Source organism: Coregonus lavaretus (genome assembly GCF_964263955.1).
Source record: "Coregonus lavaretus genome assembly, chromosome: 4".
In the NCBI taxonomy this organism is placed as follows: Eukaryota; Metazoa; Chordata; class Actinopteri; order Salmoniformes; family Salmonidae; genus Coregonus; species Coregonus lavaretus.
Window position 1 is genome coordinate 51,778,051 of NC_139991.1, and position 27,926 is coordinate 51,805,976.

Genomic DNA, 27,926 nt, shown 5'->3' on the forward strand with positions numbered 1-27,926 from the left:
GAACAATCGCTGCTAACTTTCAACAGGCGGCAGACCGTCGCAAACCTGTACTTCTAAAATCATTCATTACGTTAAAAAGTAGGTAACGTTAATACGGTAAAAAAATATAATAATACAACGTGTAATTGAAATGTAACTACCATTGATTATTCCGATTACATGTTATAAAATGGCAGCTCAACTAGCTAAACAGCTTGTTAGCCAAAAATAGCTAGCTAGCTAATGCTAGGCCAAATAGCTAGCCAGGCTGCTAAACAAACGTTATAGCTAGGGTAGATAGATAGCTATGTTAGCCAGAGAGGGTGGACACTGACTAGTTTTGATATTGCTGGCTAGCTAACGTTAGCTAGAAACCACATGCTACAAAAAAACACAAAGATAGCTAGCTATAAGCTATTTAGCTACCTTCTTATCCATAGCCAGAGAGTTGTTGCTAACTAACGTAGCTATGTACTGTATACTCAACATGACAACATTAGCTGGATTAGAGGTTTATTGTGGATCAGATTATTATCAAACGCTTTGTTTTTCCTTGAGCAAGATCCTGACCTGAGCCGAGGAGGTGTCGTCAACAGGCTTTTCTGCAAACAAGCACGGACACACGCAGTTTAGCACTAAGCACCGACAACACAACGCCGGGATGTTTAACCCACACCACCACCATCAGCAACAGCAGCAGCAGCAGCAACAGTTTCACCGTCACCTGCGACAGCTTCAGCAACTGTTCCAGCAGCCCCCTCCACCGCCGCCGCCTCCTGCGCCACCACAACCGCCTCCATCGCACCATGCTCCCAGGCATCATCATCATCATCATCACCAAGGAGGACGGTAAGAAATGTGAACTCGAGATTGTGCATAAGCAGGCCTACTAAGTGTACGTTCATAAATTGCCTCCAGTGTGTCAGAGTGCGCTCCGGGTCATTTGTAAATTCAGAGCGTTTCGCTCTAGGAGCGTTCAGCGCACACTCGACTTTCTGGCGGAGGACGAGAAAAATTGATCTGAGCGTTCTTACTTCACAACGTCAGTCAAGCACCCAAGCTAACGTTGGCTAGCTTCCTAGTTACTTCCAGACACAAACGAGAGAACACCTCACACTGACCATTTTACTCGCCCTAGCAGAGTTGGTTGGGCTGTTTTCATGTTAGTAACTGTGCTGCTGGCAACAATTTAATTTAGGTTTTCCCCCCGACGTTTACTGACACCGGGCATATTCAACGGGTGTTGCGCTTTGAAAAATTTATCAGTTATTCTGTGCTCTGGCACACTGACGAGAGTGCTCTGAAATCGGGAGTAGATAGAGTGAATTTACGAATGCAGCCTTAAATCTAAGTGCTATTTGCTAACAACAGTTTCTGACAGTGGTGCCTGGAGAAGTCGATATACTCGAATTTTGCCAAAAATGTCCCAAACAGCCCGCCCGGCGACAGAATGGCGCACTGTGTGAAAATTATGTTTTCCTATGGTTTTAAGGTTTTCACTTTCAAAATATATTTGTTTTATAGAAGAAGAAAAAATGATGTTCTAAGTCCACAACCATGCTTATACCAGACCAGCAGTGGCCCACCTGTTGAGGCCTGTTTTGCGTGTTATTTTGGCATTAAATAAATACAAATAATAATCATTGAGTTAATAAAGCCACATACAAACTTGGTCTATTTTTTGCTTTATTGAGTAAGGCAGCTCCAAAATGCAGGGTTTTCAGCCTAGCTCAGTGCTTTCTATGGTGGTGGGGCAGCCAGCGGAAAATACGGAGCTTAGGGGTTGGTAATGTTCTCTAGTTGCGCCGTGATTGGCTCAGTGTTCTGTCACTCATGGGGACACTACTCACAGCAACATCTAAGGGTAGAACTCGAAAGTTCAAGCCCCTTGGGTGCTGCCATAGAGTTACATTAGAATTGCCCATCCAAGAAGGCTCAAGGTCATTGGCCACAGATAAAATGACATCAAATCACGTTATATCAACAGTAGCTTTGATTGGACAGATCATGTCAACATCATACTTTCAAAATCTTATCTAGCAAGCTAGCAGTAATCATCATGAATCAAGTCTACAATCTACTGGCAAATCCTTGTCATATGAAGAGAAATTATAGATAAAACGTATTGGTGCTCATCGGCCATTGGACATAAACATTACACAACAAGTTGGAAATCGCAAATTCAACAATGAGTGGTTTGGAAGGAATCAGTGGCTAACTGCAAGCATTGCAAAGCAATCGCTAGCCTGCTATTCAGTGGAGTGGATGTGTGGTCCCAAGTCTGGGTTTAAGGGTCTCTTTTCCAAACTTAAAAGGATAAACATTCAACATTGGCCATGCTGTCAATCCAGCATGACTTCTGCTGCGATCAAAACAACTGGGAAATCTGACTTCAGTGAGTTCAAGACAAATAGGAACTGTGGGAAAAACGAGCTCAGACTGGGAAAATACATTTTGAACGGTCATCCAAATCAAATGTATTTGTCACATACATGTGTTTAGCAGATGTTATAGCGGGTGTAGCGAAATGCTTGTGCTTCTAGCTCCGACAGTGCAGTAATATCTAACAAGTAATATCTAACAATTTCACAACATATACCTAATACACACAAAACTAGTAAGGAATGGAATGTAAGAATATATACATATATGGACAAGCAATGACAGAGCGGCATGGACTAAGATACAGTAGAATATTATAGAATAGAATGCAGTGTATACATATGAGATGAGTAGTGCAAGATATGTAAACATTATTAAAGTGACTAGTGTTCCATTTCTTAAAGTGGCCAGTGATTTCAATAGGCAGCAGCAGCCTCTAATGTGCTAGTGATGGCTATTTAACAGTCTGATGGCCTTGAGATAGAACTCGGAATTTCAAGTCGGGAACTCTGGCCTCTTTCTAGCGCTCCGACCTGAAGATCACTGACGTCATCATGATTCAACCTTTGTTTTTCCCCGAGTTCCCAGTTGTCTTGAAAGCGCCATAAATTCAGAGAATGCCAGACTTTGATGACAAAGTTTGATGACAAAGTTTGCTTACAAAGGACTGCCGCACCACCTTCCTGTTCAAGTGAGCACAGCACAACAAGGAGAGTCCAAAAATGTATTGTATGCTGCTGCGTAAATGATTTAATATGCCAGGGAGATATGTATACTGTAGCTAAGAAAGTAATACGTGTATGTTGTGTAGTAAGCTGTTAGTAGCCCATGTGCCTCACCCTAATAATTTGGTCACTTTTCCCTAATAATTTTGCCTACTGTTCTGACTTGGTGGTGCACATTTAGCCTATAGCCTGTTTTAGAGAAATGTAATAATTGAATATTGTAATAGCTTTCATTGTCTGCTCATAGGCCCCCTTTATTTATCCTACGGTTCTGACTTGGTGTACAGGGAGAATACTGTAAGAACGGCCCATGTTCTGAATTCTGTCGCTGTACATTTCAAAAGTGCTGAAGAAATAGTTATATTGACTACGTCTGTCCTAGCTCGCTCATTAATGTCTTAATTGAAATTACAGATTGCCTCTTATCCGCTCGTCGTCCCATTATGCCATAGTTTGTACATCTCAATTGACAGTAGAAACCACATTTGTTTAAGCAAGTCAGCCATATCAGCTATGTTTTTTTAAAAGGCTGTAAAGGAGGTTGAATGAACTGTTTTGCTACCAGACAAGGCATCTCTGATAATCAGGTGTAGCAGGGTAAGGTGTTTGGACTGTTGTTGGGACAGCTTTATGTAGGCCCTAACAGTTTGTGGTCACCGTTATAGTGCAATTCATGTATTGTTTAGTGTTGTGGCTTTGCTGGCATGCATCTTTTGAAGTTTGCCCCACCAAGATTTACATGCTAAATCGGTAAAAGACTGGAATAGTAATATATTGAATGCATTATCAGAAATTACTGTAACCAAACAAACATTGTAGATTAGAAATTAAAGGAATTAACGTTAAAAGTTTGAGAATGACACAAATACAAATTTTCACAAAGTCTGCTGCCTCAGTTTTGATGATGGCAATTTGTATATACTCCAGAATGTCATGAAGAGTGATCAGATGAATTGCAATAATTGCAAAGTCCCTCTTCGCCATGAAAATGAACTTAATCCCCAAAAAACATTTCCACTGCATTTCAGCCCTGCCACAAAAGGACCAGCTGCCATCATGTCAGTGATTCTCTCGTTAACACAGGTGAGAGTGTTGACGAGGACACGGCTGGAGATCACTCTGTCATGCTGATTGAGTTAGAATAACAGACTGGAAGCTTTAAAAGGAGGGTGGTGCTTGAAATCATTGTTCTTCCTCTGTTAACCATGGTTACCTGCAAGGAAACACGTGCCGTCATCATTGCTTTGCACAAAAAGGGCTTCACAGGCAAGGATATTGCTGCTAGTAAGATTGCACCTAAATCAACCATTTATCGGATCATCAAGCAACTTCTCCCAACCATCCAAGAACAGTTTGGTGACGACCAATGCCTTTTCCAGCATGATGGAGCACCTTGCCATAAGGCAAAAGTGATAACTAAGTGGCTCGGGGAACAAAACATCAACATTTTGGGTCCATGGCCAGGAAACTCCCCAGACCTTAATCCCATTGAGAACTTGTGGTCGATCCTCAAGAGGCGGGTGGACAAACAAAAACCCACAAATTCTGACAAACTCCAAGCATTGATTATGCAAGAATGGGCTGCCATCAGTCAGGATGTGGCCCAGAAGTTAATTGACTGCATGCCAGGGTGGATTGCAGAGGTCTTGAAAAAGAAGGGTCAACACTGCAAATATTGACTCTTTGCATAAACTTAATGTAATTGTCAATAAAAGCCTTTGACACTTATGGAATGCTTGTAATTATACTTCAGTATACCATAGTAACATCTGACAAAAATATATCATAACACTAAAGCAGCGATCTTTGTGAAGACCAATACTTGTCATTCTCAACTTTTGACCACAACTGTACTATTGGTGATATATGTAAAGGGGAATTGATAAGACACTAACAATCAAGTGCAAATAATTCACACAATTAAGTTATGAAACAATGAATGTGAACAGATTGGCGGGAGAGAGCATGTTCTGGAGAGAGACGTGCATCTTAGCCACACTCCCCTTCTTGGACTGTGCCATCCCCGCGGCCTCTGCAATGGATTAGTTCACTGAGATTGGTGCAAGTCAGACAGGTGTCTCGTGTGTCATAAAAAAAATATATTTGCTGCTGCTCTACTAAAACAAATCTTGGTCGACCAACCGCCCATCGACCAAGCAATCTACCAGTCGATTAATTGGGGTCCGCCTTTAGAAGTGAGTATACACAATGCTCACTGAAAAAAGAGTGTGTATACCCTCCACTACACCACTGGTTGCTATTTATCTTGGTTGAATTTGCCAGGGGTGCGTTCAGGTCATTAAACATTTCCCTACGTTCTGTAATGGTTTGTAAGACATGTTTTCCCAAACACTGCGCAACATTCAACAGTCTTTGAGGTAGCTTTGTTTGGTAGGTGTGGTGGTTATGGCCTGATCATGGTTGTGACCATTTGAAATCGAATTGGGTGTGACCATTTGCAAAAACCTGTGCAGCACACCCCCATAATCACAACTTTCTTCAACTGGGGTTTATTCACTAGGAAACAACTGGAAGCCAACAGAAGTAAATAGAACTAAACGGGGAGGGACATACCTGAATGTATCCAATAGAAACTCTTGTTTTTGTTGCAAAACATTTTTCGTTTGGAGTAAAAGGTTTCCATTGCAAAACGTTTTGAAATTGTTTGCTATGGTCTTCGTCTAAATGAATACACTCCTGGTCGTTCAGAGCAGTATAGTTCCTGTTGAATTAAACATGGAACACTGTTCTGTCCTACTGAACGCACTCCACATTTAATGTTTAAATAGTATTTGTTATTGAAATGAACATGGCCAATTGTTTCAGACTGGCTGTATTGTGTGTAAATATACTGAACAAATATAAACGCAACATGTAAAGTGTTGGTCCCATGTTTCATGAGCTGAAATAAAAGATCCCAGAAATGTTCCACACGCACAAAAAGCTTATTTCTCTCATTTTGTGCAAAAATTTGTTTACATCCCTGTTAGTGAGCATTTCTCCTTTACCATCCTGACAGGTGTGGCATATTAAGAAGCTGATTAAACAGCATGATCATTACACAGGTGCACCTTGTGCTGGGGACAATGAAAGGCCACTCTAAAATGTGCAGTTTTGTCACACAACACAATGCCACAGATGTCTCAAGTTTTGAGGGAGCGTGCAATTGGCATGCCGAGTGCAGGAATGTCCACCAGAGCTATTGCCAGATAATCGAATGTTCCTTTCTCTACCATAAGCCGCCTCCAACGTCATTTTAGAAAATTTGGCAGTATGTCCAACCGGCCTCACAACCGCAAACCACGTACGCCAGCCCAGGACATCCACATCCGGCTTCTTCACCTGCGGGATCGTCTGACACCAGCCACCCAGACAGCTGATGAAACTGAGGAGTATTTCTGTCTGTATTGGCTGGGCCTGGCTACCCAGTGGGTGGGCCACCCATGGCTGCACCCCAGCCCAGTCATGTGAAATCCATAGATTAGGGCCTAATTAATTTATTTCAATTGACTGATTTTCTTATATGAATTAACTCAGGAAAATCTTTGAAATTGTTGCGTTTTTATATTTTTGTTCAGTATATAAATACTGTTTAGTAATGCCCATTCCCTCTGTGATGACCAGGCCCATGACTGTACCAGCCCCTGCTCCGCCTCCTCCCCGTGTGGTCAACATGGCCTCTCGGGCCTCCATCATGGCCCCCAACCCAATGTTACAAGGGGCTATAATGATGCAGCAGATGCAAGGTGAGCGCATTTCAGAAGTAGATTGGGGAGAAAAGAAAATACCATAGTACATATTTGTATCTACAGCTAAGTGTGTACGTGAAAAAGCTGTCAACACTTTGATTTGACTGCAATTCAATTGATTTGGTGGGCCTTGTAGCTCCAAAGGCCACCTGATAGAAACTATGGCACCACCCTATTGCTGAAAAACAGTGGTGGAAAAAGTACCCAATAGTCATACTTGAGTAAAAGTAAAGATACCTTAATAGAAAATGACCCAGTAAAATACTACTTGAGTAAGTCTAAAAGTATTTGGTTTTAAATGTACTTAAGTATCAACATTTTAAATTAAATTCCAAATATATACTTAAGTATCAAAAGTAAAAGTACATTATTTCACATTTCTTATATTAAGCAAACCAGACGGCACCATTTTCTTGTTTTCTTTAATTTAAAAACTAAGCATTTGTGTTTAGTGAGTCTGCCAGATCAGAGGCAGTAGGGATGACCAGGGATGTTCTCTTGAGAAGTGTGTGACTTGGACCATTTTCCTGTCCTGCTGAGCATTCAAAATGTAACAAGTACTTTTGGGTGTCAGGGAGAATGTATGGAGTAAAAAGTACATTTATTTTCTTTAGGAATGTAGTGAAGTAAAAGTTGTAAAAAATATAAAATAGTAAAGTACAGATACCCAAAAAAACGACTTAGGTAGTACTTTAAAGTATTTTTACTTAACTTTTTCAGCAGTGGTGTATAGTACTTCTTACCAATTATATCTCTTTCTCCTCATACTCATCCACCATCTCCTCCTCTCCCACACTTTCTTCCTACCTCTATCTCTCCTTCCCTCCTGGCACTCCAGGTAGCATGCGGGGCTTTGCAGCGGTGAGTGGGCAGCAGTTCACCCAGTTCTTTGCTGCGGGGGCCCGGTCCTCTCTCATGGGCCCTGTACCCATGGGCATGGCCATCAAGAACCCCCACATGGGCTTCCCTGCCCGACACTACCACCCCCACGCCCGCTACTACAACAACAACAACAACGTAATCAAACCTCTATTTAACTATGGATAATTACCAGGCACTGAGCACCCAATCTGAGCGTTCCTTTTGACTAACTAACAGTTTTATTGTGTTTTACTCAGTTAGCAAAGATTGTTTTGATACTGTGGGGCAAAGCTAAGAGGAGACTTAATGACAATTACGTATGGAAATACTGTATTGGTCAATAATATGAGCTCTTTAACAATTGAGTCCACTATACCTGTTGCACACGTTGGCTGTTGTTGAATGCTGACTGATCAGGTGATGCAATTCCTCACCCTGTTCATGTAGGACTATGCATCACGGCAGCCGGATAGGAAGAGGGAAAATGAGCAGAGAGCCGTGGGGAGCACAGTTAGCCGACCTGCAGCCAGCAGGACAGCAGGGGAAACCAATGACAAGGCTCTCAAAGGTAGGACCGTACCTGAACACGCAATGCAAGATGGCAACACCAGCTAAAAATGTAAATGTACAAATGTAAACGCCTGCTAGCAGTAGCATTCGTTAGTGTTTTTATTTGCAGCTAGTGAGATCTCAGAAGCTTGAAAATAGGTATCTTTTTTGGTCGCTTCCTCTTTTCCTATGTCTCCTTCTCTGTATGTTTTTGAGTGGGTGTGAAACAGTAATTCTGTGGTTGGTACAGTAGCACATGATAGCCCTGTATCCCTCTCCCTGCAGATGGAGCAGTGGGAAGGCCAGATGGACAGGCACAGCCCTCAGTGCAACCGGAGCCTGAGGAGCCAGCACTGAAGAAGCAGAGGACAGAGGGGTAAGTAGTACTGTTTTGAGTTTGAATAAATGCATTTCTCATGGGTCATTTCAGTTCAGCAAGCCATGACACCCACCATCTCAAATTGTTCTGAAATTGTTTCTGGACTTAGAAACAGATAAGATAAGCATTCCTACAACATTATGTTGTTGAAAAAAAGTTTGATCTCTGAGAAATTAAGCTAATTGATAGCACCCCAAGCCACCCTTGGACCCCCCACACTAGTGATGCACAGGTTTACTCATAACCAGCAGTCCCCACGGTTTATCCGCGGGGCGGGCGGGTTTAGGGTTATTAAATATTGTGTGGATGAAGGGCGGGTAGGTGGTGGGCATGTTGAATAAAGAAAACAATACCTTAAATCAGTAAATGTATAATTCTTGTGCAATTTATATCTATAGGCTACATATAGGTTTTTCTTTTATTATTTTATGCTATCTGGCATTAATGCGTAAGCCTGTAAGCTTTAGGACCTAACTGTACGCGCGCCAAATAGCCTACACGCCAATCGCAAAATGCTTTTGGGAACGGGCAGAAACGGTTAACATCGATGCACGGAGGCAAAAAGGACAATGTCGGAGTTAAATTCAATAAGAGAAAAGCTGAGAAATTGAAAGTTTACAATAAAGAGAAGGGAGGGCCAGAAAAGTAATGTTTGGGAAAGATTTGTTGAGGTGGTAAAAGAGGACGATGGCAGTGCCGGCTATGTGTGATCATTGTGAGGCTTTATACAAATTCGACAGTCCCAACATGCCTATGGTACGTCAAGGGAACTGTAGCCTACTGTTCAGATGGGTTAAATGGAAACTGAAATATAGACACTGACTCTAGGTCTATAACCTCTCACATAGCTTTACTATTAACTCCTGCAGAATTAAGCATTTCTTGAAGTAAAATGATACACCAGATGTAAGGAAAATGTTTACCCTGGAACAGGGGTGGAGAAATATGATTTCTTTATTTCAGCATCTTGAGAGAATGCAAATGTGCAGTTAGATACCGTCTGTAGGTGCTATCTTTATCAAATCATATTTTATTTGTCACATACACGTGTTTAGCAGATGTTATAGCGGGTGTAGCGAAATACATGTGCTTCTAGCTTCGACAGTGCAGTAATATTTAACAAGTAATATCTAACAATTTCACAACATATACCAATACACACAACTAGTAAGAAATGGGATTTAAGAATATATACATATATGGACAAGCAATGACAGAGCGGCATGGACTAAGATAGAATAGTAGAATATTATAGAATAGAATGCAGTATATACATATGAGATGAGTAGTGCAAGATATGTAAACATTATTAAAGTGACTAGTGTTCCATTTCTTAAAGTGGCCAGTGATTTAAATATGCAGCAGCAGCCTCTAATGTGCTAGTGATGGCTATTTAACAGTCTGATGGCCTTGAGATAGAAGCTGTTTTTCATTCTCTCGGTCCCAGCTTTGATGCACCTGTACTGACCTCGCCTTCTGGATGATAGCGGGGTGAACAGGCAATGGCTCGGGTGGTTGATGTCCTTGATGATCTTTTTGGCCTTCCTGTGACATCGGGTGCTGTATGTGTCTTGGAGGGCGGGTAGTTTGCCCCCGGTAATGCATTCGGCAGACCGCACCACCCTCTGGAGAGCCCTGCGGTTGTGGGAAGTGCAGTTGCCGTACCAGGCGGTGATACAGCCCGACAGGATGCTCTCAATTGTGCATCTGTAAAAGTTTGTGAGGGTTTTAGGTGCTAAGCCGAATTTCGTCAGCCTCCTGAGGTTGAAGAGGCTCTGTTGCGCCTTCTTCACCACACTGTCTGCGTGGACCATTTCAGTTTGTTGGTGATGTGTACGCCAAGGAACTTGAAGCTTTCCACCTTCTCCACTGCGGTCCCGTCGATGTGGATAGGGGGGTGCATCTCCTTTGTTTTGTTGACGTTGAGTGAGAAGTTATTTTCCTGGCACCACACTCCCAGAGCCCTCACCACCTCCCTGTAGTCGGTCTCGTCATTGTTGGTAATCAAGCCTACTACTGTTGTGTCGTCTGCAAACTTGATGATTGAGTTGGAGGCGTGCTTGGCCACACAGTCATGAGTGAACAGGGAGTACAGGAGGGGGCTGAGCACGCACCCTTGTGGGGCCCCAGTGTTGAGGATCAGCGAAGTGGAGATATTGTTTCCTACCTTCACCACCTGGGGGCGGCCCGTCAGGAAGTCCAGGACCCAGTTGCACAGGGCGGGGTTCAGACCCAGGGCCTCGAGCTTAATGATGAGCTTGGAGGGTACTAGGGTGTTGAATGCTGAGCTATAGTCAATGAACAGCATTCTTACATAGATATTCCTCTTGTCCAGATGGGATAGGGCAGTGTGATGGTGATTGCGTCGTCTGTGGATCTATTGGGGCGGTAAGCAAATTGAAGTGGGTTTTGGGTGACAGGTAATGTAGAGGTGATATGATCCTTGACTAGTCTCTCAAAGCACTTCATGATGACAGAGGTGAGTACTACAGGGCGATAGTCATTTATTTCAGTTACCTTTGCTTTCTTGGGTACAGGAACAATGGTGGCCATCTTGAAGCATGTGGGAACAGCAGACTGGGAAAGGGAGAGATTGAATATGTCCATAAACACACCAGCCAGCTGGTCTGCACATGCTCTGAGGACGTGGCTAGGGATGCTGTCTGAGCCGGCAGCCTTGCGGGGGTTAACATGCTTAAATGTCTTAATCACATCAGCCATGGAGAAGGAGAGGCCACAGTCCTTGGTAGTGGGCCTCGTCAGTGGCACTGTGTTATCCTCAAAGCGGGCGAAGAAGGTGTTTAGCTTGTCTGGAAGCGAGATGTCGGTGTCGGCGACGTGGCTGGTTTTCCTTTTGTAATCCGTGATTGTCTGTAGACCCTGCCACATACGTCTTGTGTCTGAGCTGTTGAATTGCGACTCCACTTTGTCTCTATACTGATGTTTTGCCAGTTTAATTGCCTTGCGGAGTGAGTAGCTACACTGTTTGTATTCTGCCATATTCCTTGCCTCCCGAGTGGCACAGTGGTCTAAGGCACTGCATTGCAGTGCTAGCTGTGCCACTAGAGATCCTGGTTCGAATCCAGGCTCTGTCATAGCCGGCCGCGACCGGGAGACCCATGCGGCGGCGCACAATTGGCCCAGCGTCGTCCAGGGTAGGGGAGGGAATGGCCGGCAGGGATGTAGCTCAGTTGGTAGAGCATGGCGTTTGCAACGCCAGGGTTGTGGGTTCAATTCCCACGGGGGGCCAGTATGGGGGGGAAAAAATAAACAATAAAATAATAATTTTAAATAATGTATGCACTCACTAACTCTGGATAAGAGCGTCTGCTAAATGACTAAAATGTAAAAAAAATTGAATGTGGTGGTTCGGGCTTTCAGATTTGTGCGAATGCTGCCATCTATCCACGGTTTCTGGTTAGGGTAGGTTTTAATAATCACAGTGGGCACAACATCACCTATACACTTCCTGATAAACTCAGTTACCGTTTCAGTGTATACTAAATTTAAATTATTTTCGGAAGCTACCCGGAACATATCCCAGTCAGCATCATAAAAGCTGATAGTATTTCAACCACATCAAATATGCATCGAAGCCAACCTGAAATCTTATCAGAAACATGTTGGGTTGTTTTCACAGCTTTATATTTCCTTACAACCGGTCAAACTGATGTCATTTGGAAATTTTGCACAGAAAATCTTTCACTTTTTTTTGGTTAGCCAATTGCATTTTGTTTTGTATGTAGATGGGTATGAAAAAAATTACATTGGTTTCCTTACTCTGTACGCAATCTATGGACAAGGTTTGACTGCAACCCATGCTTTGGTTTTGTTTACCTGGCCACTGTTTCAACTTTTTTGAATTTGTCACACAAATCCAATGCAAGTCAATGGTACCTAATATTAACATTTTTGTGCTCCATATCCAAATCATCTATAAATAGCGTCATTGATTTACACAATCAATTTTGGGGTACTTTTTAACATGAAGCGGGAAAATTCTAATATAGGTACCATTGACTTGCTTTGGATTTGTGCCACAAATGTTGTTGGGTTGGGTGTGGGGGGTCTGTTGGTGGCTTTTGACTATTTTTTGGGATTACTCATTATTAGAATACATTTTATTTTGTCCAAATCGGAGGTTAGGTACTATATTTATTGATTATTATATGAATCCTAAAAATGAAAATGGCCAATTTGGGTGCAATTAATTAATTTATCAGATATCAAATTATATTTCAACAAAGTAATGTAAGGAACGCTAGTCTTATCTGTTTCTAACCACAGAAACCATTTCTGAGATGGTGGGTGTCGAGCCTCTTTCTTGTTATGTTTACGTACCTATTCAGATAAGTCTTAGCTATCTATATGCTGAGATGAGTCCTTGGAGAGTAGCAGCTAGTAGTGACATGTATCCTTTCTTTCTTTCTCTCTATCCTTCCCTTCCTCTGTCCCAGGTTAGAGGAGACTGTGGAGCAGCCTCCTGAGACAGACAGGGTCCTGAGTGCAGCAGAGTATCAAAGCCCACCGGTTGACAGCCAGCCTGGAGGTTTGTGTTCTCATACACTACATGACCAAAAGTATGTGGACACTGGCTCGTCAAACATCTCATTCCAAAATCATGGGCATTAATATGAAGTTGGTCCCTCCTTTGCTGCTATAACAGCCTCCACTCTTTTTTATTTTTTTTATTTCACCTTTATTTAACCAGGTAAGCCAGTTGAGAACAAGTTCTCATTTACAACTGCGACCTGGCCAAGATAAAGCAAAGCAGTGCGATAAAAACAACACAGAGTTACATATGGGGTAAACAAAACATAAAGTCAAAAATACAACAGAAAATATATATACAGAGTGTGCAAATGTAGCAAGTTATGGAGGTAAGGCAATAAATAGGCCATAGTGCAAAATAATTACAATTGGTATTAACACTGGAATGATAGATGTGCAAGAGTTGATGTGCAAATAGAGATACTGGGGTGCAAATGAGCAAAATAAATAACAATATGGGGATGAGGTAGTTGAGTGGGCTAATTTCAGAAGGGCTGTGTACAGGTGCAATGATCGGTAAGGTGCTCTGACAACTGATGCTTAAAGTTAGTGAGGGAGATGAGAGTCTCCAGCTTCAGAGATTTTTGCAGTTCGTTCCAGTCATTGGCAGCAGAGAACTGGAAGGAATGGTGGCCAAAGGAGGTGTTGGCTTTGGGGATGACCAATGATATATACCTGCTGGAGCGCATACAACGGGTGGGTGTTGCTATGGTGACCAATGAGCTAAGATAAGGCGGAGATTTGCCTAGCAGTGATTTATAGATGGCCTGGAGCCAGTGGGTTTGGCGACGAATATGTAGTGAGGACCAGCCAACGAGCATACAGGTCACAGTGGTGGGTAGTATATGGGGCTTTGGTGACAAAACGGATGGCACTGTGATAGACTACATCTAATTTGCTGAGTAGAGTGTTGGAGGCTATTTTGTAAATGACATCGCCGAAGTCAAGGATCGGTAGGATAGTCAGTTTTACAAGGGCATGTTTGTTTGCGAAATAGGAAGCCGATTCTAGATTTAACTTTGGATTGGAGATGCTTAATGTGAGTCTGGAAGGAGAGTTTACAGTCTAACCAGACACCTAGGTATTTGTAGTTGTCCACATACTCTAGGTCAGACCCGTCGAGAGTAGTGATTCTAGTCGGGTGGGCGGGTGCCAGCAGCGTTCGATTGAAGAGAATGCATTTAGTTTTACTAGTGTTTAAGAGCAGTTGGAGGCTACGGAAGGAGTGTTGTATGGCATTGAAGCTCGTTTGGAGGTTTGTTAACAGTGTCCAATGAAGGGCCAGATGTATACAAAATGGTGTTGTCTGCGTAGAGGTGGATCTGAGAGTCACCAGCAGCAAGAGCGACATCATTGATATACACAGAGAAAAGAGTCGTCCCAAGAATTGAACCCTGTGGCACCCCCAGAGACTGCCAGAGGTCCAGACAACAGGCCCTCCGATTTGACACATTGAACTCTATCTGAGAAGTAGTTGGTGAACCAGGCGAGGCAGTCATTTGAGAAACCAAGGCTAAATAGTCTGCCAATAAGAATGTGGTGGGGTCCATTTAGAATGAAAGGGTCCAGATTGTCTAGCCCAGATGATTTGTAGGGGGCCAGATTTTGCAGCTCTTTCAGAACATCAGCTGTCTGAATTTGTGTGAAGGAGAAGCGGGGGGGGGGGCGCATGGGCAAGTTGCAGCAGAGGTTGCAGAGCTGGTGGCCGGGGTAGTGGTAGCCAGGTGGAAAGCATGGCCAGCCGTAGCAAAATGCTTGTTGAAATTCTCGATTATTGTAGATTTATCGGTGGTGATAGTGTTTCCTAGCCTCAGTGCAGTGGGCAGCTGGGAGGAGGTGCTCTTATTCTCCATGGACTTTACAGTGTCCCAAAACTTTTTGGAGTTAGTGCTACAGGATGCAAATTTCTGTTTGAAAAAGCTAGCCTTTTCTAACTTCCATGAAAAGTTGCATATCGCGGGGGCTATTCGATGCTAATGCAGTACGCCACAGTATGTTTTTGTGCTGGTCAAGGGCAGTCAAGGGGAGAACCAGGGGCTATATCTGTTCTTAGTTCTGAATTTTTTGAATGGGGCATGCTTATTTAAGATTGAGAGGAAAGCACTTTTAAAGAACAACCAGGCATCCTCTACTGACGGAATGAGATCGATATCCATCCAGGATACCTGGGCCAGGTCAATTAGGAAGGCCTGCTCGCTAAAGTGTTTTATGGTGCGTTTGACAGTGATGAGGGGTGATCGTTTGACCGCGGACCCGTTACGGACGCAGGCAATAAGGCAGTGATCGCTGAGATCCTGGTTGAAGACAGCGGAGGTGTATTTAGAGGGTAAGTTAGTCAGGATGATATCTATGAGGGTGCCCATGTTTACGGATTTAGGATTGTACCTGGTAGGTTCCTTGATAATTTGTGTGAGATTGAGGGCATCTAGTTTGGATTGTAGGATGACCGGGGTGTGAAGCATATCCCAGTTTAGGTCACCAAGCAGTACGAACTCTGAGGATAGATGGGGGGCAATCAATTCACATATGGTGTCCAGGGCACAGCTGGGGGCTGGGGGGGGGGCTGTAGCAAGCGGCAACAGTGAGAGACTTATTTCTGGAAAGGTGGATTTTTAGAAGTAGGAGCTCAAACTGTTTGGGCACAGACCTGGATAGTATGATAGAGCTCTGCAGGCTATCTCTACAGTAGATTGCAACTCCACCCCCTTTGGCAGTTCTATCTAGATGGAAAATGTTGTAGTTGGGGATGGAAATTTCTGAATTTTTGGTGGCCTTCCTAAGCCAGGATTCAGACACTGCTAGAACATCAGGGTTGGCGGAGTGTGCTAACGCAGTGAATAACTCAAACTTAGGAAGGAGGCTTCTGATGTTAACGTGCAGAAAACCAAGGCTTTTATATTTACAGAAGTCAACAAATGATAGCTCCTGGGGAGTAGGAGTGATACTGGGGGCTGCAGGGGTTAGCCTCTACATCACCAGAGGAAGACTAGAATAAGGATACGGCTAAAGGCTTTAAGAACTGGTCTTCTAGTGCATTGGGTACAGAGAATAAAGGGGGCAGATTTCCTGGCGTTGTAGAATAGATTCAGGGCATTATCTACAGACAAGGATATGGAAGGATATGAGTACAGTGGAGGTAAACCTAAGCGTTGGGTAACAATGAAAGAGAGAGCATCACTGGAGACACCGATTGAGCCGGTCTCTGCGTGTATGGGGGGTGGAACAAAGGAGCTATTTGAGGCAGTTTGAGAATGACTTGGGGTTCTATATTGAAATTGTATAATAAGAACTAACTGGAACAGCAATAGGCAAGGCATATTGATATGGGAGAGAGGCATAAAGCAATCACAGGTGTTATTGGAGAGAGCTAAGACAACAACTGGTAATGGCGATAAAAGTTTAGGCTGAGGCAAAACAGATAAACAGGACAGGGTACCGTGTAAAGGAACAGTCCAGCAGGCATCAGCTGTGCAGCTGAGTGATCATAAGGTCCAGTGAACAGCAATATGTGAGTCCGAGAGCAGTTCGAATTGGTGCTACAGCACAGCGAGCAGGAAGCACGGCTGTTGTTTGCGTGTGCTAGCGGGCCGGGGCTAGCAGATGGATCTTCGTGGTCGTCGCAACGGTAAGTCTGTTGAAACCACAAACGATTACGTCGGCAGACCAGTCGTGATGGATCGGCGGGGCTCCGTGTCGACTCTAGGAGGACCCGTCCGGTTGACAGAGAGGTAGATAGCCGGGAGATGTGCCTGACTCGAGGCTAGCTCAAAGCTGATTAGCCAACAACAACATCCATTTGGTTGCAACTAGCTAGTTGCGATGATCCGGTGTTAAAGGTCCAGTGATTTAGTGATTCCGGCAGAAAATCCGATATGTTCTGGGTCGATAACGCGCTGTGCAGACAGTGCAGACTGGCCGATAATAGTCCAGGCTAGAGCTGGCTGGTAGGTAGTGCAGGCCACGGACAATGATGAAAAACCGCTAACGGTGGCTAATAGCAAGTAGCTAGTTAGCTGGCTACTCCCGTCTGGTAGACAAAGATGTAGATAGCCGGGATATGGGCCTGGCTCGAGGCTAGCTCAAGGCTAACTGGTGCTTGCTTCGGGGGCAGTTAGCCTACAGCAACATCCATTCGGTTGCGGCTAGCTAGTTGCGATCCGTTGTTAGGGTCCAGTTATTCCGGCAGAAAATCCCATGTTCTGGGTGAAAACCGCTAACGGTGGCTAATAGCAAGTAGCTAGTTAGCTGGCTAGCTAGTTTCAACTGGAGATTCTAGATAAAGGTGAGTAAATAATAGAATCCGTTCCACATTGAGTGAGGCGGGTTGCAGGAAAGTATATTTAGTAGAAGGATGAAAAGTGTGATAGGGAAATATGTACGAAAAAAATAAAAAAAATAAACCAGTCTATTTACACGGACACACAACAAAGAACACGACCGCACTACTTCTTGGGAATGCTTTCCACTAGATGTTGGAACATTGCTTCGGGGACTTCCTTCCATTCAGCCACGCGCATTAGTGAGGTCGGGCACTGATGTTGGGCGATTAGGCCTGGCTCGCAGTTGGCGTTCCAATTCATCACGTTTCCACTGCTCCATAGTCCAATTGAGCTTTACACCAATCCATGCGACGCTTGGCGTTGCGCATGGTGATCTTAGCCTTGTGTGCGGCTGCTCGGCCATGGAAACCCATTTCATGAATCTCCTGACCAACAGTTATTTTGCTGACGTTGCTTCCAGGGGCAGTTTGGAACTCTGTAGTGAGTGTTGCAACCGAGGACAGACAGACGATTTTTGCGCGCTACGCACTTCAGCACTCGGTGGTCCTGTTCTGTGAGCTTGTGTGGCCTACCACTTTGCGGCTGAGATGATTTTGCTCCTAGACGTTTCCACATAACAACACTTACAGTTGACCGGGGCAGCTCTAGCAGTGCAGAAATTGTACAAACTGACTTGCTGGAAAGGTGGCATCCTATGACGGTGCCATGTTGAAAGTCACTTAGCTCTTCAGTACGGGCCATTCTACTGTCAATGTTTGTCTATGCAGATTGCATGGCTGTGTGCTCTATTTTATACACCTGTCAGCAACGGGTGTGGCTGAAATAGCCGAATCCACTAATTTGAAGGGGTGTCCACATACTTTTATCTATATATTGTACTATTCTAGCCCTTACATTCTAACAGCCATTCCAAGCCTCTTACTCCCACAGAGCTACAGCCATAGATATAGAACACCATAGATGGGTATATATCTGTGGCTTAAGCTCTGGCCTTTCACCTTTGGCTTGGTAGGACTAGTTCTCACCTGTTCTCTCCTCTCCATTAACAGACTGTGTCATTCTGGAGGAGGGCGGGAGCACGGCTGAACCAGAGGCTGCAGAGGCACTGGAGGAGAGCAGAGCAGCCGAGGTGAGTTTTATAAAGTCATTAGTTACAGAAGCCCAAACCGTGATTGTAATGCTAGTTCAGATGGATAGCTGGGCACTGACTTCTGCTCCCAAAAAGTGATAAGATGACCTGATCTGATGGCCCTCCTTGTGTATGAGCAGGTTCAGAGTGGAGTGTCGGCCATGACAGCCTCTGAACAGCTGAGTGGTGAGAGCCACGCATTCACTCCAGGCCTGGAGGACATTGCAGAGGGCATGGCTGCCCCAGGGGCATTGGAAGGGGGGCAGGAAGAGGGCAAGGAGGGGGGTGATGCTGCCAACAAGTTCTATTGCTACATCTGCACTCTCGCCTGTCACAACCAGCAGGTAGAGCGCACACACACCCTCGGGGTGTAGAGGGAAATGTTTGCTTTTGAATGGTCCAAGGCAAGCACTCAGCTTGACGCTTCAGCGACCCTGTTAGTCAAGTTCATTAGCTGCCACATGGTTGAGATGTCAGCCCGAGGCTAGTGAGACAGGAATCCCTCTGTATCATATCTCTGCATCTCTCTTTACATCTCTTTGTATCCCTCTTTTTCTTCTTAGAACTTCCAGAGTCACATGAACGGCCTGGCCCACCAGCAGAGGATGATGGAGATCCAACACATGTCCAATGCCTGTCTGGTCACCCTGATGCCCCGCGTCCAGGAGTCACTACAGGGAGGCCGCAGGGACAGCTCATCCTTCAGGGACGGGTCAGTACTAGTGCACGTTGGTGACAGGTAAATGGGATTTAAGTAAGACTCAATCATTAGGCGATAGGGGTCGAATGAAACAAAGCTGACTGAAACAGGAAGGGTCTGCCTAAAATGGTCTAATAAGAAACACTCGTTTTCCATTGCAAAATGTTTTGCTACGGTTTGTCCCTATGAATATGGTCCTCATGGAGCTGTGTGTGTTTAACATAGAGAGAAGAAACCGGGCCCGCAGCGTTGGTGTGCTACCTGCAAAATCCACTACACCAGTACAGTCATGGTGCACCGCAGGACCAGGGAGCACAAGCTGGGCAGCCGCACCTCCAACCCCTCCTGTACCGTCTGCAAGAGGCACTTCAGGAGCCCACTCCTGTTCCTGGAGCACATGCAGTCCCAGGGGCACAAGCAGAGAGTTGACGAGGTGTGTGTGTCTCTGTCTACTCATCTCTGCCTCGGCAACTTGGAAATCCATTAAATGTGTTACCTTTTTGGAGTCCCTAATGGCACCTTATTTCCTAAGTACAGTAGTACACTACTTTTGACAAGAGCCCTATGGGCCCTAGTCAAAAGTAGTGCACTAAATAGGGAATAATAGGGTGCCACTTGGGACCTAACCCTTGTCAAAACATTCCCTCCTTCTTATTCACTGTTCTGTGCTCCTCCCACTACAGCTTCGGGAGGAGGGGGGGCCAGAGTCCTTGGCTGAACTGGTTGCCATGGACGCACAAGGCTGCTTTGTAGACGATGGGGAAGAGAATGAGGAGGAGGAGGCTAGCGAGGAGGAAGAGGATGAAGAGGAAATGGAAGATGGAGGACAAGGCAGCTCCCATGGAAAGGTTAGGCATCTGCATGTACACGCCTTGTCACACATGGGGATGGGCTTTTTATTTTATTTTTTACTGTTATAGTACTCGCATGATTTTTTGGAATGGAAAAAATATATATTTTTAGAACATAAGGGCAAGTCCCGCACTGGAAAATCATATGTGTGCATTTATCTAAATCCCAACAGTGCACAACAATGCCTAATTTAGCATAACCATTAGAGATAACAAATCCTAATTGCTAAATTGCCTCGTATATTCAGTCAATAAAAAAACGATTGCCATTTTAAGATTAATTTATTGAAACCGTAATATCAACTGGTTATTTTATATTGTGGAAGAAAATCTTTAAAAAGGCTGTGACCTCAGCAGTGGTGCTTGCTTGTAGAAGCCTATGGCTGTGCAATGGCATAGCCTTGTTTTAATTTAGCAGACAGGACGCTCTTATTTCCTGAGCCCTTAACAGTCAACAACAGACACACCTACAGTGCCTTCGGAAAGTATTCAGACCCCTTTACCAGCCAGCTCTAGCCTGGGGTGGGGGGGGGGGGTGGGGGGGCAAGCCACAAAATACTTTCCACCAAATAGTTTTACAGTATTTGAAAAAAATGTGATCTCTGGTTAAAGATCGAGTTTTGATGTCCATTCGAGTACTCGATTACTCATGCCTATCCCTAGTCACACCACGTCTCTTTTTTCTTGCTCTTTCTCCCATGCACATATTCTCTTTTTTTCCCAGTGTCAATATTGGAGAAATGTTGGGAGACATGTTATTATCTTCATGAAACTTCTGTATATCATTGTTGTGTTGGTTTGGATCTATTTGGTAATGTGTGTATTTGGTGTGGCAGGAGGGCTGGCCTACCCAGATGGAGGTGGCTCTACTAGAGGAAGTAGATGAAGATGAGGAGTATGACCCTGACACGGTGTACGGTGAGTGACACACCCTACATGAGAGGACACTCACTGTCTGAGTCATTACACAACACTCACTGACTTGCCATAGTTAAATGAAAGCCATTCAGAATCAGTCATTTATAAGTACATGTTATATGTAGCTATATTGCACATTGTGATTTTGTCATGTGTGATTCTGTTGTCAGACTTGCCTCTCTCTGCCTGTCTCCCAGGTTCTAGCTTTGTGGTCCCTGTGGCTGGGTTCCTCTGTAGACTCTGCCAGCAGTTCTACCATTTTGAGTCCTCAGCCCGCCACTTGCACTGCAAGTCACTCAAACACTTTGAGAACCTCAAGGTTGGTTGTATAATCGCATGTCTTGTGTATGGTTGTGTATGAATTAAGACAACGCACATCAAATTAACAGGTTTGCCTACCTGTTGTAGTCATCTCTGTTAAATCCTATGCGTTTGTGCCTTCTCTCCCCTACAGAAGTACAGGGCCTTGCGTAGCCAGAAGGATGACACAGTGGAACCTACTCCCATAGACGGGATGGACGGAGATGCAGAGTGTGATAGTAACCACATCATCTCAGATTCAAACAGCCTGCCTTCAGAGCTTCTCAGCAGCCCTACCGTACTGCAGCCCACCATCTCCATAACCAGACTGAGGCCCTCCAGACCCTGCCCTGAACCCCAGGACAACACTCCCTCAGCCCCCGCTTCATCCCTGCAGGACCTCACCACCACCAGCAGCACTGGGGGGACTCCGGCTCAAGCCTCCCCAGAGAAGCAGAGCCCAGTAAACCCTGAGGACAAGGAGGAAGAGCCAACCCCAGAACTAGCACCAGTCACAGAAGAGGCAGAGGAGGAGCCAGCACCAGTCACAGAAGAGGCAGAGGAGGAGCCAGCACCAGTCACAGAAGAGGCAGAGGAGGAGCCAGCACCAGTCACAGAAGAGGCAGAGGAGGAGCCAGCACCAGTCACAGAAGAGGCAGAGGAGGAGCCAGTCATGGGAGAGGCAAAGGCAGCTGCTCCAGAGGAGAAGACAGGCAAAGGGAAAGCAAAGGGCCCATCCAAAAGGAAGTCCGGGAGGACAACACGGAGACGTTGAGAGAGAACGGGAGGGAGAGCGGAAGAAATAAATGATATCCAGTACAATCGCTACCCTAGGACAGGGTGCCATTAGTTTGGGACAGGGTCCCCCGCCTCCTCTTCTGTATAGCTCAATAGACCAAGACTGACCTGGCAACTCAAAACCGGTGATCCTCTAACCTATATTTCTAGGTTTTTAGGTGTTTAATTTTTGAATAACACAACTAGATAGTCGTATTTCTAACAGGCATTCAGTGGAACCTGACTGAAGAGAACTATGCGGAAAGAAATTGTGGATGTGTGTGTTGCTGTCATAAAGTGTTAAAAGGGTAAAATGAAAACAAAGGTCCGTTTTAGTTTATACATGTTGTGTTCTAGTTAGCTAACTGTCTAACTCAACACATTGTTGCCAGGTTTAGGAATGGAGTGGTGTTTTAGTCCAGGAACTGAATGAAGAAGCATAGCAGGCGACTTATCTGAAAATATTTTGTGATGGGGGTGGGAAGTAAACGGTTAAAAAGTAAACAGTACTTTTGTTTGAATATCAAGTAACTATGAACCTTGATTTGATCCTAGCTTTGTTGAAGTGCTATTGTCCTTGACATTTTATTGTCTAAGACATTTTTTACACAAATTCTCTGAACTGTTTTGGAGATTTCTTGGGATGTTAGCAGGCGAGGAGATTGGTTAGAGGGGTGTTTCAAATGGGGAAAGTCTTAACTGCTTGGTCTATTTAGCTCAGATACACCCTGAGGTGCTGCTTTCCCCACATCACTATACTGCTAAATACATTTTAATTGACTTGTTTAGCTATTTAACCCATTGGTTGCTGAAACTGCCTAAATCCCACTGGTATTGCTCTCAAGTTGCACTTGAACCTCCAAAAGGCTGTGCGATTATGGTTTTGACAAGACTGGAAGGATTATAGATCATTAGCGTTCCTAGAATGTTAAGAAGCAGAACATGATTTTAGTGAGCCTTAGAATATAGCTGCTCATAATGTTCTATCAAGCTCTGTTGGACTAGACAAGTCCTGAGACCATAAAACGGTCCTTTAGATGTGACTCAGATGGGGAGAACACATTGGCCTAGAACAAACTCTGCCATTGTTTGTTCTCAGAAATAACCAGTTTTATGTAAAGTTCAGTATTCACTCATTTTCACAGTTGGAAGCATTAGGCCTACCTATAGCCAGCTAATACAATGGGGGATTTCCAAACCCTGTCACCCCATTAATATTAATAATTTCAAATGTCCTGAACTGAAAGCAATGTTGCATTAACAAGCTATCACATCACAAACATGACATTGTAAAAGAGTTGAGTAGCTTTGTGCTAGTTTTCCAACCTTTTAAATTGAGTTGTTACTTATTTCTTTTTTCTCACATCTTGTTTGCTCCAATACACTGGACTAGTAGTCATTTGTATTGAGTATAATTGTCTGTACAAGTGACATTGCATGGCAGAATTGTGACTGTTCACATTGGTAACATTAATATCAACAATATTAAAGTGGTATGATAGGACTTGGAATTTTTCCAAACAATGAGACCTGACCTGGAGAAACTAAGGCTGCGTTTACACAGGCAGCACAATTTGGATCTTTTTTCACTAAGGCCGTGTCTACACTTGACACTTACAATACGAAGATGCATTGAAACGACAGGTCTAGATAAACGAAAGTCACATTGTGGTTGGAATTGTTTCGATCTGGCTGACTGCCTTAGGTGGTGGTCAGAGACTCATTGTGTGCGGATTTCTCCTCAGTCTGGACGCAATCACGCTACCAAAAGTGAATACAGTGGGCGATGTCATCAGCACTCCGCCCACAAGTCTCCAGAAAATGTATGTTTTTGGAGCAAGAGACACAATCTTTCATTAAATTTTGATTAAACTGAAGAAATACGTACCTAGCGTATGGGGAACGTGTTTGCTGGCTTTAGAAATGCTAGCCCGCCGGCTTAATTTTTTTTGTTTAGAGTTACAGTAACCTGTTTGCGATCCCTTTAGCTTTGCTTGCTGGCTAATTAGCTACAGTAGTTGGTTACTGCCATCAAGTTGTCAGATTTAGCCTGTTCCACCGCTTGCAGAATGCATACTGCATTTAAGGAAAAAGGGAATCCTGACACAATTTGGACGCGGTAGACCCATTTTAATGTGGTTGCGGAATTCCATGATCAGAACTGCATGTTTAGAATACAAAAGCTGTATGAACTGTCAAGTTTTGACACAGCCTAATGGGTATTTTAACCAACCAATCAGCTCTGAAAAAGATCTGATGAGATTGGTCAAAAGACCAGACCAATTTAGTGAACAAATATCAGAATTGGACGTCCAAACGCAGCTTAACTGGTCAGGAAACTCTTGGCTTCGGGCACGGAGAATTAAGTGTCTTTTCTCCTTTAATAGTCAATTAGTGTAGAAGTTGTTCCTTATTTCTTTTTTCTCACGCACATCTTGTTAGTTCCAATACACTGGAGTAGTAGACTGCGTATTGAGGGGCAAACCAATTCTGATATTTTTTTCCACTAATTGGTCTAATTAGACCAATCACATCAGATCTTTTCACATCAGCACTTTCAGAGCTGATCTGATTGGTCAAAAGACCAATTAGGGGGGGGGGGGGAATATCAGAATTGGGCTGCATGTCCAATCGCAGCCTTAGAGTCATTTTCATTGAGTATAATTGTCTGTACGAACATTGCATGGCAGTTGTCACCTTGCAAATTTGTAACATTATTATCAACAATAATGAAGTGAAAAAAATTATAGGACTTGGAGTTTTTCCTAACCATGAGACCTCACCGGGGTAAACTAACTGGTCAGGATAATCTCTTGGCTCCAGGCACAGAGAATGAAGTGTATTTTCCCTAGTGATAATAAATGTGTGTAGCAGACTAACAGGTACAGAAACTGATAACCAGCAGCTCTGATTTTGAAGAACACCAACAGAAGAAATTGAATGATTCACCAGCTTGTGATCTATTCATTGACAAGACATGGATAACCATTTATCACTGGCCTCTTGGTGAGAGGAGACTGAATATAGGATAATTGTTCTTAAGTTGTAGACAGAACTACACAAGACTGAATCTAGTAATGTAGCACTCCAGTTAAAAGTCCCCAATCACAGCCACCATATGTTCTTTCAAGGAACAAGTCTCTCCCAGATAATACTGATACTTTCAGTGAATGGGCAGTTGGTTGTTTTATTAGTTCACTTGTACAGAGGATGAGCAGATGCATAGACTGTTTACACAGGCAGCCCAATTTTCACAGATCTTTTTCTGAGCTGATCTGATTAGTCAAAAGACCAATTAGATCAGAATTGGGCTGCCTGTGTAAACAAACCCATATTGGCAAGCTCATTTGTCTTCTAGTCTATCTGGTTTGGGTCCCACTGAAATATAAAGGACCAGAGCATGACAAAGGGTCATTTAAGTGACATTTCAAACAGCTGTATGTTTCTTAATGTACTTTTATTCTACAAATAAAACCGCTGAACAAGAGTTTTCTAGCAGCTGGAAGTTTCATGTATTTTTGGGATGTTTTCTGTATTGGGGTCATTTTAATTTATAATAATAAAATTTGACAATTGGCTCACTGATTATTGAATATATTACATCTGTTTTAAAGAGCTAGTTCTTTACGTTAGCGATTCTCAAGATGTCACACTCAGCTACTTAACAGTAACACATTCAATATACTGTATTTTAACCTCACAAAGAAAAACAGAATGGGAGAAAGTGGAACACAAAACAAACATTACGTTAAAATCTCTTCTTGCACGTCACAGAAAAACATTGACCAATCAAAGGTCACATGATTTGGAGTATTGCATTACTACTGTATAGATAGTTACCCCACAAAGAGGTTAATGTTGATGCTTACCTACCACCAGGGGTGTATTCATTACATTTTACAACAGAAACCGTTTAAGAATCTAACACAGCAAACGAAACTGGGAGACCTACCTGAATTTGTGCAATAGAAACTCGTTTTCCGTTTGGAGTAAACGGTTTCTGTTCCAACACATTTTGCAACAGATTTGGCGTAATGAATACACACCAGTTATGACGTGAATCACAGCTTATTCTGTATGCTTTTCCCCCCATACCAAGCACAGGGATAAATAAGTACTCATCAAGGGGGCAATTGAGGACTGTATACAGATAGCTAAGCTGAAACATTGGTATACATAGTATGTGTTGGTCACTTAAACACAGAGAATTAACCCAGCTTTTGGCTCATTTACTACACTTAGCAGGAACCATCTTAAGATTTCAACAGCTGAGTATGGTTTCAAACTGTATAGTTCAGTGGAGGGTTCATAAGTGCTTCATGTAAGGGACAGAGAAGGACAAACCCCATTCACTTAAGTGTCAACACACCACACAGGAACAATTGAGGAAAGGAAAGATGCTCATCTAGTAGTCCAGCTTTGTCCTCTCACGCTCCCTCTTCGCCCTTCTCCCCTTCAGTGGCCGGAGAATACTTGTCCGGGGACAGTTGCTCCTCTCCTGGGGGTGTAGTGGTCCTCAGCTGAACTCTAAACTCCTGCCTGGCCTGCCGGTTGGACTCCAACAGTTCATGTAGTTTGTCATTCAGTGAGTCGTTGCGTTCCTCCAGGTCATCTAGGCAAGAGTTGATCTGATCCAGCATAGTGTTGATGGCTGCATACTCTGCCAAAGGAGAGTGATATGAGAACAGCAACGATGTGCAATTCCTAATACAGACACCCTATTGGCTTACCTATGTACACAGCTGTGAATGACAACACACACAGTTTTGTTTTACTATCCTTGTGGGGACCAAAACATTTATTCCCTTTCTAAATCCTATGTTCCCTAACCTAACCCTTAACCTAACCCCTAAGCAGCAAATTTCCTCATGGGGACCGGCGAAATGTACACACTTGTCCGAATGTTCCTTGTTTTAATATCCTTATGAGGACTTCTGGTACCCACAAGGATAGTTAAACAACAAAAACACACACTATCTCTTCATCATAGGCGCAGAGATTCCATGATGACTTCTGAAACATACCGGTATTACCCTCTTCGCTGAATTCATCTTCATCGTCGATGATGCCATCATCAATTGAGAAGTTAGGATCTCCATTTGGTCCAGACATATTGTTGTTTACGTAGAATTAGCTACACTAAAATAAATTAGAGAAAAGATGCGTTAGCTAGCTAGCTGGCAGCCCCATGTGCTAGATAGCTAACGCGTTAGTAACTTAAGAAAAACAGATGCAAGTTGACTTACATTACTATGTTCATCACCAGTGCACTTCACATATAGTAGTGGTTTCTAATATAATATTCTGCTGGAAAACAAAAACCTAAAAAGGACTAAATCGTAATGCACAAATTGGATTTTGCTGGACTGCTAGCTAACAACCTCAGCCTGTCGCGTACTGTGTCAGCTGACTGATGACAACATTGAGAAACAAGCTGCCCGACATGACGCCTTGACGCGATGTTCAAACGTTGCTTTACAAATACTTCAAGAGATCTACATCTACAATATATTTGGCCTTGCAATGATGAGTTAAAAAACTGTCTATCAGACTGGAACACAATAGAAAGGATAGAATCAAATCAGCCGTTTTGTGGTCAGTTTCGTGATGTAGTTTATCTTGTGATTGTATATTATCTTTGGCATATCCCCTCTGATATCATTCATATCAACGTACATGTTTAACTTTTCATTATTTAATTTAGTGAATCTTAATGTCCAATTTCTATTGGTATTTATACATTACAGACAGTTGTCTTTATTTTGTCTTGAGAACTAGCAAAGACAGTACATTATG

General features: G+C 43.6%; 2 protein-coding genes across 6 annotated transcripts; one reads left to right on the plus strand and one right to left on the minus strand.

The window, feature by feature from the left end:
* ciz1a (cdkn1a interacting zinc finger protein 1a) lies at positions 1–25,617 on the plus strand. Of its 3 annotated transcripts, none has more exons than XM_084160038.1 (15): positions 1–78; positions 542–828; positions 6,711–6,832; positions 7,674–7,852; positions 8,144–8,264; positions 8,531–8,621; positions 13,082–13,173; positions 18,505–18,584; positions 18,725–18,928; positions 19,148–19,323; positions 19,510–19,717; positions 19,968–20,132; positions 20,972–21,053; positions 21,251–21,372; positions 21,508–25,617. In XM_084160038.1, exons 2-15 carry the CDS (start codon positions 641–643, stop codon positions 22,126–22,128), a joined length of 2,451 nt encoding a protein of 816 aa, XP_084016164.1. In that variant the 5' UTR covers positions 1–78; positions 542–640; the 3' UTR covers positions 22,129–25,617. The 3 variants fall into 3 exon arrangements, with proteins under 3 accessions (XP_084016164.1, XP_084016165.1, XP_084016166.1); XM_084160039.1 differs by having other exon boundaries at positions 19,148–19,296; XM_084160040.1 differs by lacking the exon at positions 18,725–18,928.
* On the minus strand, positions 25,569–27,756 carry LOC311128081 (bublin coiled-coil protein-like). 3 transcript variants are annotated; one of them, XM_084160045.1, is made up of 3 exons: positions 27,377–27,547; positions 27,164–27,269; positions 25,569–26,790 (listed from the first exon to the last, which is right to left on the minus strand). In XM_084160045.1, exons 2-3 carry the CDS (start codon positions 27,240–27,242, stop codon positions 26,558–26,560), a joined length of 312 nt encoding a protein of 103 aa, XP_084016171.1. In that variant the 5' UTR covers positions 27,243–27,269; positions 27,377–27,547; the 3' UTR covers positions 25,569–26,557. The 3 variants fall into 3 exon arrangements, with proteins under 3 accessions (XP_084016171.1, XP_084016169.1, XP_084016170.1); XM_084160043.1 differs by having other exon boundaries at positions 27,155–27,269; positions 27,377–27,546; XM_084160044.1 differs by having other exon boundaries at positions 27,155–27,756.
* Between the last annotated feature and the right edge of the window lie 170 nt (positions 27,757–27,926).